Raw genomic sequence first — 17,604 nt, forward strand, 5'->3', positions numbered from 1 at the left:
GTCAGACTCATGTCAACAGTGCCCACCACCTGAAAGGATTCATCTTCATCTCACTTAGATGCCAAGAATCTTCACAGTCTTAACTATGGCCAGGGCAAAACCCGTCACAGCTAGTCTGTGGTACCTACCTCAGACCTTTATCCTCATCCCAGCTACAATGCATGGCTGGTTGCAGGTATCTTCCCAAAAGTGATGGCCATGTTTGGCATTGGCTGCTCTCCTTGCAGAGCCTTTCAGTTGACAGAGACCATAGATACCTGTAGCCTGTAGTCATCCAAGTTACAAATATCCAGAAGAGGGAGCTGCAAGCCCAATGAAGCTTAGGCTAACCCAATTGGGAAACATTTTGATTAGGTAGGTTCTTTAATCAACTGTAGTCTTAGACCAAACTACCTAGCTGCTTTTATTATTACACTTTTAAGTAGTCCTCATTCAGCCATACATATGCCTGCCCACAATCCCTGGACGCTGAAGACTGCAGGTTAGTTACTAGCTGGTAGCCAGCTAATGCAACAAGGACTTGTCTTCACCTTCACATGGGTTCTGGGGCTCAAACTCAGATTGGTGGGCTTAAAAAGGCAAGCATTTTCATCTGCTGAGCCATCTGTCCAGCCCAAGGCCTCTTCAAAACAAACAAAAGTAAAACAATGCAGTCCTGAGAACATTTACACAATAGAAAAGGGCATTTCTTCTATAAAACATGCTGTCACTTTATTTTCTAGTGTGGTGGTTGCATGTCTATGTAATTTCTGGAACAAAGTAAGCTTTAGGATGAACACTGTTAGGAAACCTAGGTGTGCACTATGCTGGTCACGTTGTTCTCTCTGGTGGTGGTGGTTTCTGTTTGCGTGGAGTGGGATGGCAAGTCACTGGCTGCCAGCCCCATGCACCATCCTCTCAGAAACCCAGCCCAGCTGCATCATGCCTTAGGCATCCAGACAGCTGCTTCCTTGTGCACTCCACTGTCCCTTAAAAAATAGAAACTTGGGATCCTAACTTAGATATTCTCCACCCAAAAGATCCATATTACATAATTCCTCAACAGAGAAAGCCAGATTACTAAGAATTTAGCTGTGGCCTGGAGGAATGGCTCAGTGTTAAAAGTACTTGCTTTTCCCAGCACCCACAGAGAACTCACAACTCCTTGCAGTTCCAGTTCCAAGAGATCCAGGGCTCAGTTCTGACTTCCATTGTGCACATAATATACAGGCAGTCATTTACCTATACAATCCTGTACGTCAATTAAAAATAGATCTATTGTAAACAAAATAGAACTTAATTCTTAGAACTTGATCTAGATCAATTGATAAGAGTGTCTGTACTGTGTGTGAGGCCTCAAGTTCCAACTTCCAACTACAGATAAAGCTGGGTGTATGTCTACAATGTTAGCAATACAGAGGCAGAGAAGCAGGAAGCTTAAAAGTAAAGTCCTCTTGTATACATAGCTTACAGCTTAGGATACACAAGATCCTATCTCAAATAAAGTGTCTATTCTACACAGATCATTTTGACCAAACAAAAAATGCTAAATCCTGAATACAACAAAAAATACTATCTTCTACTAATAGTCAGCTTGCTTTTAAAACCTGCCTGTGCAGTAGTGCTCTAATCTCTCCCTGGAAATATTACTAATGGTTGGAGAAATACCTAGCTGGAGTCTTCTGGAAGGGGAATGGCTTATGATCTGTGGCTATTATGTACGTGGTGTCTTTGGCTGTGGCTCTTTTCTCCTGGGTGGCTGTAAATCCTACCAGCTCAGCCAGGGCTGGCTGAGCTCTGAGCACTGATGCTGCTACCGCCTGTCTGGGCAGACTTCCCTGTCCTCACCCCCCACCTTGCTCTGGTAGCTTGGCCTTGTCGATCTGTTGCCCTGGATTCGGTTCCTTGAGGTTTTGAAAGGACAGTGTTTGTGCATTTGTTTCTGTCTCCTTTGTGCTTACAAGGCTCACTCCTCTCGTTTCCTGAGGCAGTTTTAGCAAAAGCTTTCAGTGCAAAGTGAAGTGCAGTAGCAGCCAAGAAGGCAGCTGGGAAATGCCCAGATTATGCTATTGTATCCTGGAGTCCCTGCCCCTGTGCCTCCATGACACGAATTTTAATTCAGGTTCCTTGAGACCATTTGAGGAGTGGAAAACCACAACTTGCTCCTAGAATCCTGTCAGCTCATTTCTGACCACATAGAAGCATTCGCCCTAGTCTGGCTGAGCAGAATTGTTTGAAGCAGTAAAGCCAGCTCCTCAGATTGTATCAAGAGTTTTAACTCTAGGAAAGAGTTAAGTCTTTATAGGAAGGCAAAGACAAGATCCAGCACAACGTGGCCTGGAGTATACCAAACACAGATGTGGAGTGACTCCTAACCACCTTGTCAGTAAGTACAGTTGCCCTTGCTGTCCTTGGGGATTGGTTCCAGGATTCCCATTGCTAAGTCCCAGTGTTAAAGTCGCCATGTAACTTGGTATTTGCATATCATCTATGCACGTGTTCCTATATATTGTTATCTCTTAAGTGTCTTTAAAAAAAAAAACCCATGTATATAGTTTTAAGCTGTACTGTTCAGCACTGACGAGAGAAAATGTCTGTGCATACTCAGCACAGAATCCCCACTCCCATCCCCCATGTATATGGTGCAGTTTGCGTAGGTTCTGATGCCTTCCTCATTCTGCTTCATCAGCCCATGAAGTGCCTGGCCCCCTGATGTGAGACACCCCTGTGGTGATGTGTCACAGATCTTAAGAGCACTTCCATAGTGGAAGGGCCTGGCATCAAATCTAGGGCTTTACACCTTTCTGATCTGAGCTGAATTCTACCTTCATACCTAGTGGATATATCTATCTCCACTACTGTCTCCTGAAGAACTATGGAAGGCAGCTTATGTTGCTGACTAAATGGTAACAGATGTACTCTCTTCTATACCTGGGAAGAAATAGCAAAGCTGACGAACTCCCTTACTGTCCACCCTGACCGAGGCCACCTGCTGTCTTCCTTTCATTGGTCTCAGTCCAGTTCAGCTTCCCATTTTCTCTGTACCTCAAGGTTTTGAAACTGTAGCCCTAACACATCAAAACCGTAGTCCTTAGTTATCTATCAGCCTACTAATACATGATAGCCCCTCAGCTGCTGCAACATTTTAGTTAACATTTTCGTTCCTGCCAGTCTAGACTGCCTCTTACTGGTTTCCTGGGCTACACAAAACCTGCTTTAAAGAGATTGGTTTTCATGATGCACTCAAGATTGAAAGCCAGCCAGAAAGTTGGAAACCTTGACTGTGTACCTATGTCATTAGGGTATCCTGGTAACAAAAGATTGGTTCATTGGGCCTGAGGTATTGGAAATACTGCCTTCCTAGCTGACTTGGGATCTTGCAGGGCCACTCTAGAAGCAAGTAGACCTTTGACCCTGCCTGGAAATTTGCTTATAGAGAGTTCAGGTGCATCTCTAACTTTGCTGTGCTTTTCCAGATCCATCACCCTTCTTTCTCTCTGCCTGTAACAGAACCAAAGTCAACCAAAGCTGAAGCTCCCTTCTCCCTTGGTCTTCATCTCCTATGGGTCCTTCCTATCCAGTGATGTCACCCAGCTTTTTTTTTTTTTTCTTTTTCCTTATTCTTCTTCTTCCTTGATTGATTTGGTTTGGGTTTTTCATTTGAGACTCTCATGAAGCCCTAGCAGATCCAGAATTTTCTTTTTAGCCAAATATACTCTTTGGTTTTTCGAGACAGGGTTTCTCTGGCTATCCTGGAACTCACTCTGAAGACCAGGCTGGCCTCGAATTCAGAAATCCTCCTGCCTCTGCCTCCCAAGTGCTGGGATTAAAGGCGTGTGCCACCATGCCCGCCTTCAGATTTCCTGTTTTTCCTGCCTCTACTTCCTGATTGCCAATTACCCTGTGCTCTGGAGATTGGTTAGGCTTCATGGATCCTAGGCAGGTACCAACTGAACTACATTCCAACCTCCTTTGGTTTTGGTTTTTGGTTTTGAGACAGTGTCACTCTGTAGTAAGGGCTGGTTTCAGGCTTATGACAATTTATGTAGTCCCACCATTTGAAGGCTGAGGTTTTAAGTCCTGGGATTACAGGTGGATGCCGCTAATATTCACTGAATTATCTTTAATTTATTGGATTTTCTTTTGTGTGGTTGGATGTTTGACTTTGTATGTTCCATGTCCTTGCTTAGAGCCCACAGAGGTCACAGTTAACACATAATTGTAAAGTGCCAATTCGGTGCTTGAAACTGCAGTCCAGTTCTTTGCATGAACAACAATAATATTTACCTGAAATTATAAAAGTATATGGAGCCTGGTGTGTGGCTCGATAGTGGAGTGTACATGCCTGTTGTACCAGCACTCTGGAGGCTGAGACACTGGGATTCTGAGTTTGAGAACAGCATGGTCTACATGGTAGGTTTCCAGGCCAGCCAGACTACAAAGTGAGACCCCCATCTCAGAAAACCAAAGGTGTGTGCAACTGAGAAGCACATACGATTGATCAAAGCACTCATGAAATACACATACCCTCCTTGTCCGTAACATCCCCCAGCCACACCCATTGGGCCAGAGCACCCTCTCCTCACACTTGCCATCTATCCCAGTGTGTTCAGCTAGCCGACAGGGCTGGCTACTCAGGTCCTGCAGAAGATATACATTGTAATCTTTACCCCTTTTTTGTCCATCCTTCTGACAGCTGAATGGTAGGGACCCCCAGTTACTCTGCCCTACAACTGTATGCGTTCTAATACTCCTCATGGGGTTTCTAATACCCTATTAGCAAGCTCTGGCCCGGTGTGTGACCTCTGAAGCGGTGTGGCATGGGCTGGAGGAGGACAGTGTCTGCTGGAACAAGGAGGGAGGGACTAAACTCTGATAAAACCCAAGGACAAAACAGCTCCTGCAGACAGCATTGTACACCAGCTTCTGCCCTCAATTCATTGGAAACTCAGCCTCTGTCCTTTATTCCAGAGAAGGCAGAAAGTCGGTCCTTCCTGAAAGCTGGTAAGAGTTTTCTTGTCTGTCTTTGTCAAGCAAAGAGTTTGTAAGAAGAGATGGCAAGGAAGCCTGGGAAGAGGGTTTCCATGGCACCCACTGCAAGCAGGGTTAAGAGGAAGTTTGTCATCCCAGGGGCACCCCTCAAAATGGGGTACTTCCTGTGTCAAGACAAAGTTAATGGCCACTCGGGTAGGAGGTGCTTAGTCCTGGCAGAACCATGTGCTCTGCTAGGAGGAATCAACCCTGTTTCTCACCCACCCCTGACTCAGCTTCTTAAAATTGTGAAGAAAAAGCGACTTGGGGAGGCTGTCTATATATACTCAAATCAACTGCATGTCACGGGCAGTGGTTACCTTTATGGGTTACTGAGCAGTCTTTGATAGCTAGTTGTCTCTTTTGGACCTGTAGATATAACCCTTAGGTAGTCCTAACTCAAAATAGCTTCTCATTTGGATAAAGACACGGGTCAGTAATATAATGCAGTGAGTGCTGAAACTCAGTATCCAGTATGGAAGCCTGAGGCATTATTACCTCCAGTTTCCAGAGGAGCCTGTGCTACAAAGTCAAAATTGATCTTAAAAACAGAAGCTGGAAATAATGGGGCCTGCCTTCAACTCTGGCACTTAGTTGGCCAGAAGATCCCTGTGACTTCAAGGTCAGCTTGGTCATAGCAAGTCCTGGGGAAGCCAGGGCTACATAGACCCTGTCTTTAAAACAGGCACAAACACACACACACACACTTAGTTCTGAGAGAAAGTGACATTGATTTAGATATCACTGATTACCATACAGTTTGTAAATTTTATGAGCAGAGTGAATCCCAGGGACACTGCCAATGTGTGCATGGCTTAGGTATAAGATGTCAATGGCTCCCAGGACAGACCTGGGCCATAAGGCTAAAGAGCAGATGGGGAATCTACTGAGGTGATGACAGGCTTTTGTTTATACTTACTTGCAGTGTGTGCACACACCATTACTGTAGGTAGGTTGCACTATGCATGTGGGTGTGTCCCCTCCCTCCACCATTTGGATCACAGGATGGACTGAAGTTGTCAGCCTTGGCACCTTCACCTACTGAGCTCTCCTCTGTCAAGCCCTGGTCGGGTTTTTTGTGTTGATGATAAAGAAACTGGTTTTCTCCTGGTCCTTTGTGAAGCAGTACCTTTGAAATTTTATTATAGGAACAAGTTAGTGCAGAAATAGAATTACATCACAAGATAAAGCAGGAGCAGCAAGATGTCAGTGAGCAAAGATGTTTGCTGAAGAAACCTAAAGCCTGAACTCAGTCCCTGGAGCCCACAGTGGAAGGAAACAACCAGTCTCAAAAGCTGTTTTCTGACACCCCCCACCCCCACATATACATCAGACTCAGGCTTTCAACAAGACTTTTATACGTATTTTACCTGCCTAGAGGTCTGTGAAACACATGAATGCCTACTGTCAGAAGAAGGTGTCAGATCCCCTGAAACTGGCATTGTAAGTGGTTAGAGCTACCCATCTCTTAGCCTCTCAGATATAAAGGACTGTCAAGGGGCTAGACCATTAGGTGAACCCCAGACAGCCTCCTGCTCTGCCCGTCTCTGCAGGCAGCTTTCTTTCCTGGGTGCCTTCTTCATCCTCCAGTCCCTCAAGGGTCACACCTAAGTCCTGGGTGGCTGCCACATTTACTTACTTTCTCCACCCTCATTCTTCCTGCCTCTGCCATCCCAGTCAGTACATCCCATCACAATGCAATGAAACTCTTAAGACCTATGCCCACTTCTTCCAGAGTAATTAGTCGGCACATGGTGTGTGCTCTTCAGAGGTTTCACACTGTCTTTTACTGTCACAAAACTGGTATTTCTGGAACAACTGCTACACCTACAATAGTGAACTAGATTAGCCAGGGCCATGGAGTAGCCCCTCTGCCAGCTACCTTTGCTCCTTCACAAGTCTACAGTGCCCTTCTGGTGCTTTACAAAAGTCACTGAGCAGTTATCACTGTGAAATGAGATCCAAGGAGTACTAAGTATTTATTCAAGACACTTGTTAACAAGTTATAAAGCTAGCTAAGAGAGTCCTTGGGATCATTAGAAGGCGCCTGGAATGCTGCTTTGTTGCCCTTGGTTGGGGATGAGGGAAGCACTGTACCAGTTACAGGGCTATTCCCTAGTGCTCAAGACTGAATGGAAGGCCTGCTTACCCATGAGGTCAGAGCAATTCCACTGAGCCACACTGCCAGCCTTGTCTCTTCCTAGTGGTGTTGGAACCAGTAATATCTAAATTCCCTGAAAGTAAAGGAATCTTACTTGTCAGCTACAACCCTGGAATACTGACCATCACACTGTAGGCATTCAGCAGATTGTCTAAAGACTGAGCTGTATGGGCCCTGATGCTAGTTTAGGACTTTGCTGATAAGATTCTTTTAAAACCATGGCTGGCTAAATTTTAAAAGATTTTTAAAATGCGGGGGTGGGGGTAGGGGTGTCAGTGGTTTGGAACACTGGCTATTCCAGAGGTCCTGAGTTCAACTCCCAGCAACAACAGTGGCTTATAACCATCTGTAATGGTATCTGATGCCCTCTTCTGTCACATAGGCACATGCAAATAGAGCACTCATATACAAAAATCTTAAATTTTTGCATGGTACAAAAAAGGAGGTTTGACATTAAAAGCCTTGTTTTTCTAAAGAATCTGGGTTTGGTTCCCTACCTCCTAGTGTGGATTCCATGGATACATGGTGCACATACAAATAGGCAAACATACATTTCAAAAAGCAAGTCATGTTCTTTGAAGGGAACCTGGGGCTAGGGAGTGTGGAAATCACCCTTCTAGCAAATGCTGCATAGATAGAGTTGCTGTGAAAAGGCCAGGCTCAGTGTGTTCCATGTTCTCTGACTTATCTCAAATGTGCTCATTCCCATTGCCAAAGGACACTGATTTTTTGATGTCTAATTTGCTCTAGAAACTCAGGAGTGTGGCCCGGAGGGCTGCCTTTTCTCTTTCCTTTGACTTCATAGAGGAGGTGAAGTTCTGGGCATCCTAAGTAGCCTCTTGGGATTTGTTTTTGTTTCATGATAACTTACCATCTTGAAGAATGGCTGACACTTTAATATGACATTTTGCTACCAAGTGTCCCAAGATTTTGACTTTTAGGAAACCACTGAGATTGAGCTTTAAGAGGTGGCAGGGCTTTGATCCCAGCACTCAGGAGGCAAAAGCTGACATCTCTGAGTTGGAAGCCAGCCTGGTCTACAGAGTGAGTTCCAGAACAGCCAGGGCTACAGAGAGAAACCCTGTGAAAGAGAGACAGCGCACCCAATTCTGTGGTATGATAGGGTGGCTCAATGAGTAAAAGTTGCTATACAAATCCAACAACCTCCACGTGTGTGCAGTATAACACATGTATACACCACAAATAAAATACACAAGAGTTTAACTGCAATTCTGGTAAGATATACAATGAGGTCAGTTCAGTATCTCAGAATCTAAGTACAGGACTATAACTGGCATTTAGGTTTAAGCTGGAAACAAGGATACCATTAAGGCCTGCAGCCTCAATTACAAGGAGTCTAAGGCAGGAGAATTTTACAAGTTGGGGGCCAGGCTTGTCCAAATAGTGAGTTCCAGGTTATCCTGGGCAAACTGAGCAAGATCTGGTCTCCAAATAAAAAAGCCCACAAATAGAACAAGGCCCACAGTTCAATCCCCAGTGTCAAACAGCAAAATAAGAGCCTGCCCCAGGTCGGGCAATGGTGGTAAACACCACCCAGCGCTTGGGAGGGGGGCAGGTGGATCTTTTTGAGTTGGAGTCCAGCCTGGTCTACAGTGAGTTCCAGGACAGCCAGAGGTACAAACCCTGTCTCAACAACAGTGGGAAAGGAATGCTCCGGAGGCAGGAATGGCCCCAGACCTCCTCTGTGTGTTTGATTCTTACCTGTCCTCCCTGTAGCCCTGCTTTGTTTAGACACCTGATCAGTTTCCATGCTGCTTCTCCAGCTTCCCCTGACTGCATTCTATCTGGGCTCTGGACTCTCTTGCTGAGTACTAAGTATTCTCTTACTGTCTTCTGATTGGCTTCTGTCTCTTCCCAGGGCAGTTGACGTGGATCAGTCTTGAGCATCTCACCCTCAGGGTCCTGTTTACCCAGTGTGGTTTGGTTTTGTTTTCTTTTTGGGCAGTACCAGGGAGGAATCTAGGGCCTAGGCATAAACATTCCTGCCCTGGGGGCTCTGCCTGCTCTTTACACCCACAAGGCTGCCTATGACCTGCCTGAGGCCCTGCCTAATGGAACCCTGCTCAGACAGATCTCATTGACACTGTAGTTGGCTTTTCCCTTCTAAATCTGCCCACTCTATCTTTCATGTATAGGGGTAGGGACTAAGAGCCAGGCGACTTCATCCATCACTGTCCATCTTTGCTGTTTGAGACAGTTTCACATGTTTGCCAGGCTTCCAGGTGCAGGGTGACAGGAGATACTGTTTTCTTCATAGTGTTTCTTCCTCTTGCTCTTCAGGCTTTCCCATTTATTATCCATCGCTTCTGGAATTTAAGTCTCCAGAAGAGAAGATCTTAGTAATTTCTTTACTATTACTGTTTCTGATTGGAATCAAACCTGACAATATTACTTTAAGAATTTTTTTTCCTTCTCATATTTATTCTACATTTGTGGATGTTTTGCCTACACAGATGTATGAATATATGTATGTAATGTATGTTGTGCACCACATGGGTGCCTGGTGCCTGGTGCCTGCAGAGGTCAGAATTGCATCAGATCTCCTAAAACTAGAGCTACAGTTGGTTGTGAGCCGCCATGTGGGTGGTGAGAATTGAACCTGGGTCCTCTGAAATTGCAAGTGCTCCTAACCATCCAGCCATCTCTTCATCACCCTCAAAAATATTTTTTTTAACTGAAGTTATTATCCTATCTCCACAGAGTCACTTTCTTCTTCATCCTCCTTTCCTTCCTTCCCCAAAACAAAAATACCCAGAGATGACTAAGACTTTGCCTCAGAAACAGCAAAGAAAAGAGAGGAAGGGACATTTAAGCCAGGAGCACTAAGGCCTTTCCTGATGCTCCACTGGTCTGGAGGCAGGACTAAGACTCAAAAGGTGGAATCTTTTTATTTCTTTAGCAAGATCTTATGTATGTTAGGCTAATTTTGAATTTGCTTATATAACTAAAGATGCTCCCTGCCAACACACACACACACACACACACACACACACACACACACAGAGAGAGAGAGAGAGAGAGAGAGAGAGAGAGAGAGAGAGAGAGAGAGAGAGAAGAGAGTAACACTTTTTTGTTGTTTTTTTTTTTGGTTTTTCGAGACAGGGTTTCTCTGTGTAGCCCTGGCTGTCCTGGAACTCACTTGGTAGACCAGACTGGCCTCGAACTCAGAAATCCGCCTGCCTCTGCCTCCCGAGTGCTGGGATTAAAGGCCTGCGCCACCAGGCCCGGCACAGAGAATAACACTTTAATAACTCAGGCAGGCTTTGAACTTTGGATACTGTGCCTCAGTCTCCAATTATTGTATTTCCCATTTCCAGACCAGTGTCTCTCTGTCTTTTCCATTTGTGACAATCATCAATGCAACACCAGTCATGGTGGCACACACCTGTGACCTCAGCACTCAGGAGGCTAAGATAGACCCCTGAGAGTTCCAAGCCAGCCTGTTCTTGTCCCAAAACAAACCAACCATCCAAACTCAGTAAATGCAGAGCTAGAGCACAGCTTAGTTTCACAGGAAACTTTAGAAAACTCAGTTAAGAGCCATGTGCTGCCAGGCTTTAATCCCAGCACTTGGGAGGCAGAGGCGGGTGGATTTCTGAGTTCGAGGCCAGCCTGGTCTACACAGTGAGTTCCAGGACAACCAGAGCTATACAGAGAAACCTTGTCTTGAAAAACCAAAAAAAAAACCAAAAAAAGCCATGTGCCAGGCATGACAGCTAATACCTGTAATCCTAAGCACTTGAATGGAAGCAGGAGGATCAGGCATTCAAAATCATCCTCATCTATTACATAGAGGGTGGGGGGGGGGGAGGCTAGTGTCATGTCTACCCACATTCCTCATACTTCCAAAAAAAGCTACTTGAAGACATCTGAAGCATTACAGTCCTTGTCTGCTTTGAGAAGTACTCTGGGTAAAATCTCTTCCTAGCCCATGTCCCCACCACTCCCATAACTCCCCCAGAAGCCTTTGGGAATGGCTTTTTAATTTAGGTATCTACTCTCTCACCCCCCTTTTCTGATCAAAGCCCAAACAAGGATTTCTATCTTGGATGCACATTTCCAAAGTGGGAACATGGAACACGCAAGGGCATGAGGAAGTCTATGTCCTGTCAGTTCTATGGCGGGATAGAGTCAAAGACACATTTCTTCCCTCTCTACTGGCCTCACAGCAGCTGCCTGTGTGAGGGCCCCACAGCCTGCGTCCTGGGAGCTGTCGTGGATGATCGCCCGCAGGATGTCCAGCCAGGACCTGAGGTAGGTCCAGGGGGACAGCCAATTTAAAGAAGGGTTGCTATGGCACCAGCCCATTAGTGTCACCTCTAGATGATGAGAACAGAGTGAATGATTGGGGAGAGCAAATGAGACCCATTGCCTGGCTTGTGCATTTCTCTAAGTAAACAAGCACACAGGGGCACACACACACACGTTAAAATGCAGTTTCCCAGCTCTGGTAGAGGTAGAGGCTCAAGGATCAGGTTTGAGGCCAACCTGGGCTAGGGAGATTCTCCTTAAACTCTCCTCCCTAGCAACATTGTTTTCAATTGTTTTGACTCATCTCTGCATCGAAGTTTAAGCCATGCCTTTTTGTTGCTAATTATTCTATCTCAAATATTTTCCTCATGTCTGCCTCTGGCCTGAAAGATAAGAACATTTTACTATTTTCCAAGGAGTATGAGGAAACTTTGTTTTCTATTCCCAGACTCCTATCCTTTTTTAATTTTATTAAAAGATTTATTTATTTTATGTAAGTACACTGTAGCTGTCTTCAGACACTCCAGAAGAGGGAGTCAGATCTCGTTAAGGATGGTTGTGAGCCACCGTGTGGTTGCTGGGATTTGAACTCTGCACCTTGGGAAGAGCAGTCAGATGCTCTTACCTGCTGAGCCATCTCACCAGCCCCCAGACTCCTATCCTTAACTAGGAAGAGGAGTCATGTTGCCTAAAGCAAGTGGTTATAGAGACTAGAGTAGATAATACACTGTTTATTAGCCCTAGTTATCTCTTGCTAAGAAGCACACATGGTCATGGTCCAGGCATTTTATCCTTTAAAAGATTTTTTTTTTTAGGTTTATGTGTGTGAATGTTTTGCCTGTATACTGTGTGCGCGCACATATACACACCTGGTGCCTCCAAGGGTCTGCTGGAATTGGAGTCAATCATGGTCTTGAGCTGCCATGGAGGTGCTGAGAATCGAGCCTGGGCCATTGACCACTTAATCATGTCTCTAGCCTGGAGGGTATCTTCTCCTTAACCATTTACCAGCTTGTGTAGGCCTTGTACAGTCCCTAGATAAGGGGAATGATGTTTCAGAGAACCAAGTCAACAGCCTAGCGAAGATTCATTTCACCACATTGACTCACATTTCAACAGAAAATAAAGTTGGAACTTGTTTGAAAACTTCCTCACAGGCCTCCAAGGGGGAGAGATTGGAGAACCAACTTTAATTGCAGTTCTGGAGGGCATCTTTGAAGGCCAAACTAAGGCCTGCCAACTCCCTGGTGGGCTCCCTTCCCAGCAGGCCTGCCAATATCTTATCACTATGGGTTATTGTGACCTGATCAGGCAGGTAAGCATGGCTTCCTGAAGAGGTTCCTAGCCTGTGTGGAAGGAGGAGGCAGGACCTGACAGCTGTCCAGTGAGGGTGCTGAGGAGGGACACTCTGGACGGCTGGAGGCTCAGCACCTGCCTGGCCCTTCTCTCATGTCCCCTACCTGAGCTGACTGAGGCCGAGAACCTTCTCTCATATGTCCTCTTTTTCTCTTCCCCATGGCCTAGCATCTCCGCAAAACTCATCAACGGAGGTATAGCAGGTCTTGTGGGGGTGACCTGCGTGTTTCCCATTGACCTTGCCAAGACCCGACTACAGAACCAGCAGGGGAAAGATGTATACAAAGGAATGTAGGTATTGGTGGGGGAAGTGAAGGCAGGGAGGGATCTGGAGAACACGGCCAACTGAAGTATGCCCAGGAAGGGGAAGAGGACCACTTGGACACTACTAACTTCCTTTCTGGCCTCTGCTTCTAGGACAGATTGCCTGATGAAGACCGCACGTGCTGAGGGCTTCTTGGGCATGTACCGAGGTGGGCTTCTGAACATCCCAGAGGAGTTCAGGCTCCTCTATCAAGGACGATGGGGCAGGGCATACAACCCACACTTAGTGAGCTTGTAGCACAGAGGTGTTACATTCCACCCAGGGAGTTTCCAGAGACTGCGATGTACAGGCAGATTCTTCTAGCTAAGGCTGCCTTCAATGTGCCTGGTTTGTGCCTCCCTTCTTCCTCTCCCTGACATAAAGAATGACCCACAGAGCTGTGAGCTCAGCCCCACATGATGACCTCATGCTGCTGCTGTCTGTAGCTTCCCCATCCATAATTAGGAAAAATAGGCCATAGGTCAGTGCTGGAAAAAAGCTGATATGATACACAGGGACCCTAGAGAACAAGGACAAAAACTTGTGTGGTTTACTGAGTTCCCATAAAAAAAGGAGACCTGCACAATTCCACAGGCTGCTTATGCACCGTCAGAGGTGGAAGAGCATGCCGACAGGATAGATTTGGGATCATTTGGAATGGAGTAGGGGAATCAAGAGGTCAAGATTATTCCCACTCACATGGGGAATTCATGTCCAGGAATTCATGTGATCCTGTCTCAAACCAAAAAGGGAAACAACAACAAAACAAAGACAGATGACTTCTTCGTAATGGGACACGTGTATCCATTTAAAAAAAAAAATGGAGTTTAAGGAGGAAAAGGGGGTAAAGAGGTTCAGTTAAGAGCAACCCGTGAACTCAGGAGGCAGAGACAGAGACAGGTGGATCTCTGAGTTCTAGGATAACCAGGACTACACAGCTTCTCCCTTCGAAGCTCTCCACACCGAGCCCTTCTCCAGCCCTCCAGATGTGATGAAGCCACAGGATTCTGGAGGCAGTGCCAATGAACAACCTGTGCAGTGAGGGCCCAGGCCCACCCCCTAGAGACCCATTCCCCCAATAAAAAAGATTTGGCTGTCTAAAAAAAAGAAATCCTGTCTCAAAAAAATTGGAGAAGAGGAGGAAGAGGAGGAGGAAGAGGGAGAAGAGGAAGAGGAGGAGGAGGAAGAGGAAGAAGAAGAAGAGGAGGAGGAGGAGGAGAAAGAAAGAAAGAGAGAGAGAGAGAGAGAGAGAGAGAGAGAGAGAGAACAAACTGCTGCTCTTCCAGAGTACCTGAGATTGGTCTCAGAACCCACATTTGGTAATTCACAACCACTAGTAGTTTCATTTCCAGGGAATCTGATACCCTCTTGCATGTTTCTCTCTCTCTTTCTCTCTCTCTCTCTCTCTCACACACACACACACAAACACACACACACACACACATACACACACACACACACACACACACTCACACACCATGCAAATAAAATGTGGGGCTGGAAAGATGGCTTAACGGAAGAGCATTGAGTGTTCTCTGTGGTCCTGAGCTCAATTCCTAACACCCACATGGCAGCTCACAGCTTCTTATAACTCTAATTCCAGAGACTCAGATATGTCTTCTGAACTCTGCAGGCATCAGGCATGCTTACATACATGCAGGCAAACCCTCATAGATATAGAATAAAATAATATTTTACAAAATAGAATCCTTTCTCTTTTCAGGCTTTTCCAGACAGGGTCTGTGTAGTCCTGGCTCTCCTGGCACTCACTTTGCAGACCAGGCTAACCTCAAATTCACAGAGATCCACTTGCCTCTGCCTCTTGATTGTTGGGATTAAAGGCATGTACCAACACTGTCCAGCCACAAAATAAAAGCTTAAAAAGCAAACAAACAAGCCGGGCGTGGTGGCGCACGCCTTTAATCCCAGCACTCGGGAGGCACAGGCAGGAGGATTTCTGAGTTCGAGGCCAGCCTGGTCTACAGAGTGAGTTCCAGGACAGCCAGGGCTATACAGAGAAACCCTGTCTCAAAAAACCAAAAANAAAAAAAAAAAAAAAAAAAAAAAAAAAAAGCAAACAAACAAAAAAAACTAGGTGGTATGGTGGTACACACTTTTAATCCCAGCACTTGTGAGGCAAAGGCAGATGGATCTCTGTGAGTTCAAGGCCAGTGTGGGGTGGCGGGGAGAGATGGATAAAGGGAGGGAGGGGTAGAGGGAAGAATGGACCCGAGATGCCGTTCAGTACACCACTTGCAGCTTGCTGTGGTATGTTGGAGGACAGTGTGCTTCCCAGTGGCACACCTGTCACTTGCTCAAGAGGGTTGTGAGCTCTGTCATCCTGGACCGTGTACTAAGACCCAACTCCACAAACAAGTCTTGTCTGGCTAAAGCACTTGTACACAAGTCTGGCAACCTGACTTTGATTCCAGAACCACATAAGGAGAAAACTAACTCCACAAAGTTGTCTTCTGGTTCCCACTGTGTGCCCGGGCATATGCATGCCCACACCCAGTAATACTAAATAGATTAAAAAAATCAAGGAGGAAGATGTGTTAGGGGAAGAGATGAAAACTGTATCTGTTCCTCAGTAAGACAGACTGTGTCCCCTTGCCTGGCTACCCTGAGCTGTGCCTGACCCTCAGTGAGTGGCAGCAGCTGCAGTTCCTTCTCTTCCTTTCTCACCTCCAGGGGCTGCAGTAAACCTCACCCTGGTCACTCCAGAGAAGGCAATCAAGCTGGCAGCCAATGACTTCTTGCGGCAGCTGCTCATGCAAGATGGGTAAGGACAGGTGATGGGGGCGGGGGGGGGGGCTTCACTGTCTACCTTTGGGTGTCTAGGATTGCCAAGGATGCCTCAGTTTACCTGTATGCATCTATATGTATACACATGCACATGTGGCTGAGGTCAGTGTGTTTCGACACTTAGGAGTAGGTAGAGGCAGGAGGAACACAGCAAAACTGAGGACCAAAAAGAGCCAGGCATGGTGGCACATGCTTTAAATCCATGCTCTCTGGAGGCAGGAGCAGGAAGATCTCTGTGACTTTGATGACAACCTGATCTACAGAGCAAGTTCCAGGACAACCAGGGTTATAGAGAAACCCTGTCCTTTTTTTAATAATTATTTTTAAAATTTACTTAATGTATGAGTGCTGTGCTGTGTATACATCCTCAGGCCAAAAGAGGCCAAAAGATCCCCTTATAGATAGATGGTTGCTGAGAATTGAACTCAGGACCTTTGGAAGAACAGCCAGTGCTCTTAACTGCTGAGCCATCTCTCCAGCCTGAAACACTGTCTTAAAACAACACAAACTAGTTCCAACCACCAAGGAGGGTGACTAGGAAGAATGAGGCAGGGCTGGCCTGAGACTAAGGACCTTGCTCCTGATCCCACAGGACGCAGCGGAACCTGAAGATGGAGATGCTGGCCGGATGTGGGGCTGGAATATGCCAGGTGGTGATTACCTGTCCCATGGAAATGCTCAAGATTCAGCTGCAGGATGCTGGCCGCTTAGGTGAGGCACACCCCAACTCACGGCATCAGCAAGGCTTGGGTCAGTCAGCACTGCATATTCCCACCGGCCAGGTCCTGTGTGCCCTTGGCTTCTAGGTCAACAGAACTGTGTTTTATGGTGATGCCTTTCAGCTCCAGCCCATCTGGAGGATGTAAGCGCATCTCATACTTCCTTGATACTCAGGCTGTATTCCTGAAGCTTCTTTAAAATGGGGCTTAGTGGGCTGGTGAGACAGCTGAGCAGTTAAGAACACTTGCTGACCCTTCCAGAAAACTGGGGTTTAGTTCTAGCACACATATGACAGCTCATAACCATCTATAACTCCTGTTCCAGGGTGTCTAATGCCATATTCTGGCCTTCGGCAATGCATATGTATAAAATACACACACGCATGCACTCACACATACACACACACAAATAAATGTTTTGAATTTCAAATATGGAAGAAGAAAACAATATGCTGACAGTGCCACTTGTACAGTGAGAACACAGGCTAAGCACTTGAGGAGGAGCCAGGGGCCCCCCGGGTTCCTCAGGGATAAACCCCAGTGTCTGGCTAAATAAGCTACTGTGTGATACACCCAACACCACTACCCTCAGCTCAGCTGTGCACGCTTGTGCTTGTACAGCCAAGTTCCAGATTGGGATAGACCAGCGTCAGTGGCTTCAGGAACCCCCCGTGTCCCTGTCTGCCAGGAGAAGGAGCGCGCCTTGTCATCTTTTCAGCCTGGATGAAAAGTGTGGTGGCGCACGCCTTTGATCCTATCACTTGGGAGGCAGAGGTGGGCGAATCTCTGTTGAGTTCCAAGCAGCCAAGACCACATAGTTGAGACCCTGTCTCAAAACAAACAAAAACACCCCCAAACTAGCCATGCAAATAACAAAGAAGACATGTATAAACCACAGAGGCTTTTACTTGTCTGTAATCCCGGGACTTAAGAGGTAGAACCAAGAACCAAGCCGGGCGTGGTGGCGCACACCTTTA

General features: G+C 46.3%; 1 protein-coding gene across 3 annotated transcripts in view; it reads left to right on the plus strand.

Moving 5' to 3' along the window:
* The first annotated feature begins 2,077 nt into the window (after window positions 1–2,077).
* Slc25a18 (solute carrier family 25 member 18) overlaps window positions 2,078–17,604 on the plus strand; it is an 18,945-nt gene continuing 3,418 nt past the window's right edge. The window contains exons 1-6 of one of the 3 annotated variants that reach the window (XM_029535685.1): window positions 2,078–2,365; window positions 11,362–11,446; window positions 12,968–13,090; window positions 13,217–13,272; window positions 15,795–15,885; window positions 16,501–16,619. In XM_029535685.1, coding sequence (XP_029391545.1) covers window positions 11,412–11,446; window positions 12,968–13,090; window positions 13,217–13,272; window positions 15,795–15,885; window positions 16,501–16,619 — 424 coding nt within the window. In that variant the 5' untranslated portion in view covers window positions 2,078–2,365; window positions 11,362–11,411. Of the gene's footprint in view, window positions 2,366–4,510; window positions 4,984–11,361; window positions 11,447–12,967; window positions 13,091–13,216; window positions 13,273–15,794; window positions 15,886–16,500; window positions 16,620–17,604 lie in introns of those variants that run through there. The other 2 variants (XM_021191348.2, XM_029535684.1) reach the window with 2 other exon arrangements.

This window comes from Mus pahari, chromosome 2 (genome assembly GCF_900095145.1).
Source record: "Mus pahari chromosome 2, PAHARI_EIJ_v1.1, whole genome shotgun sequence".
In the NCBI taxonomy this organism is placed as follows: domain Eukaryota; kingdom Metazoa; phylum Chordata; class Mammalia; order Rodentia; family Muridae; genus Mus; species Mus pahari.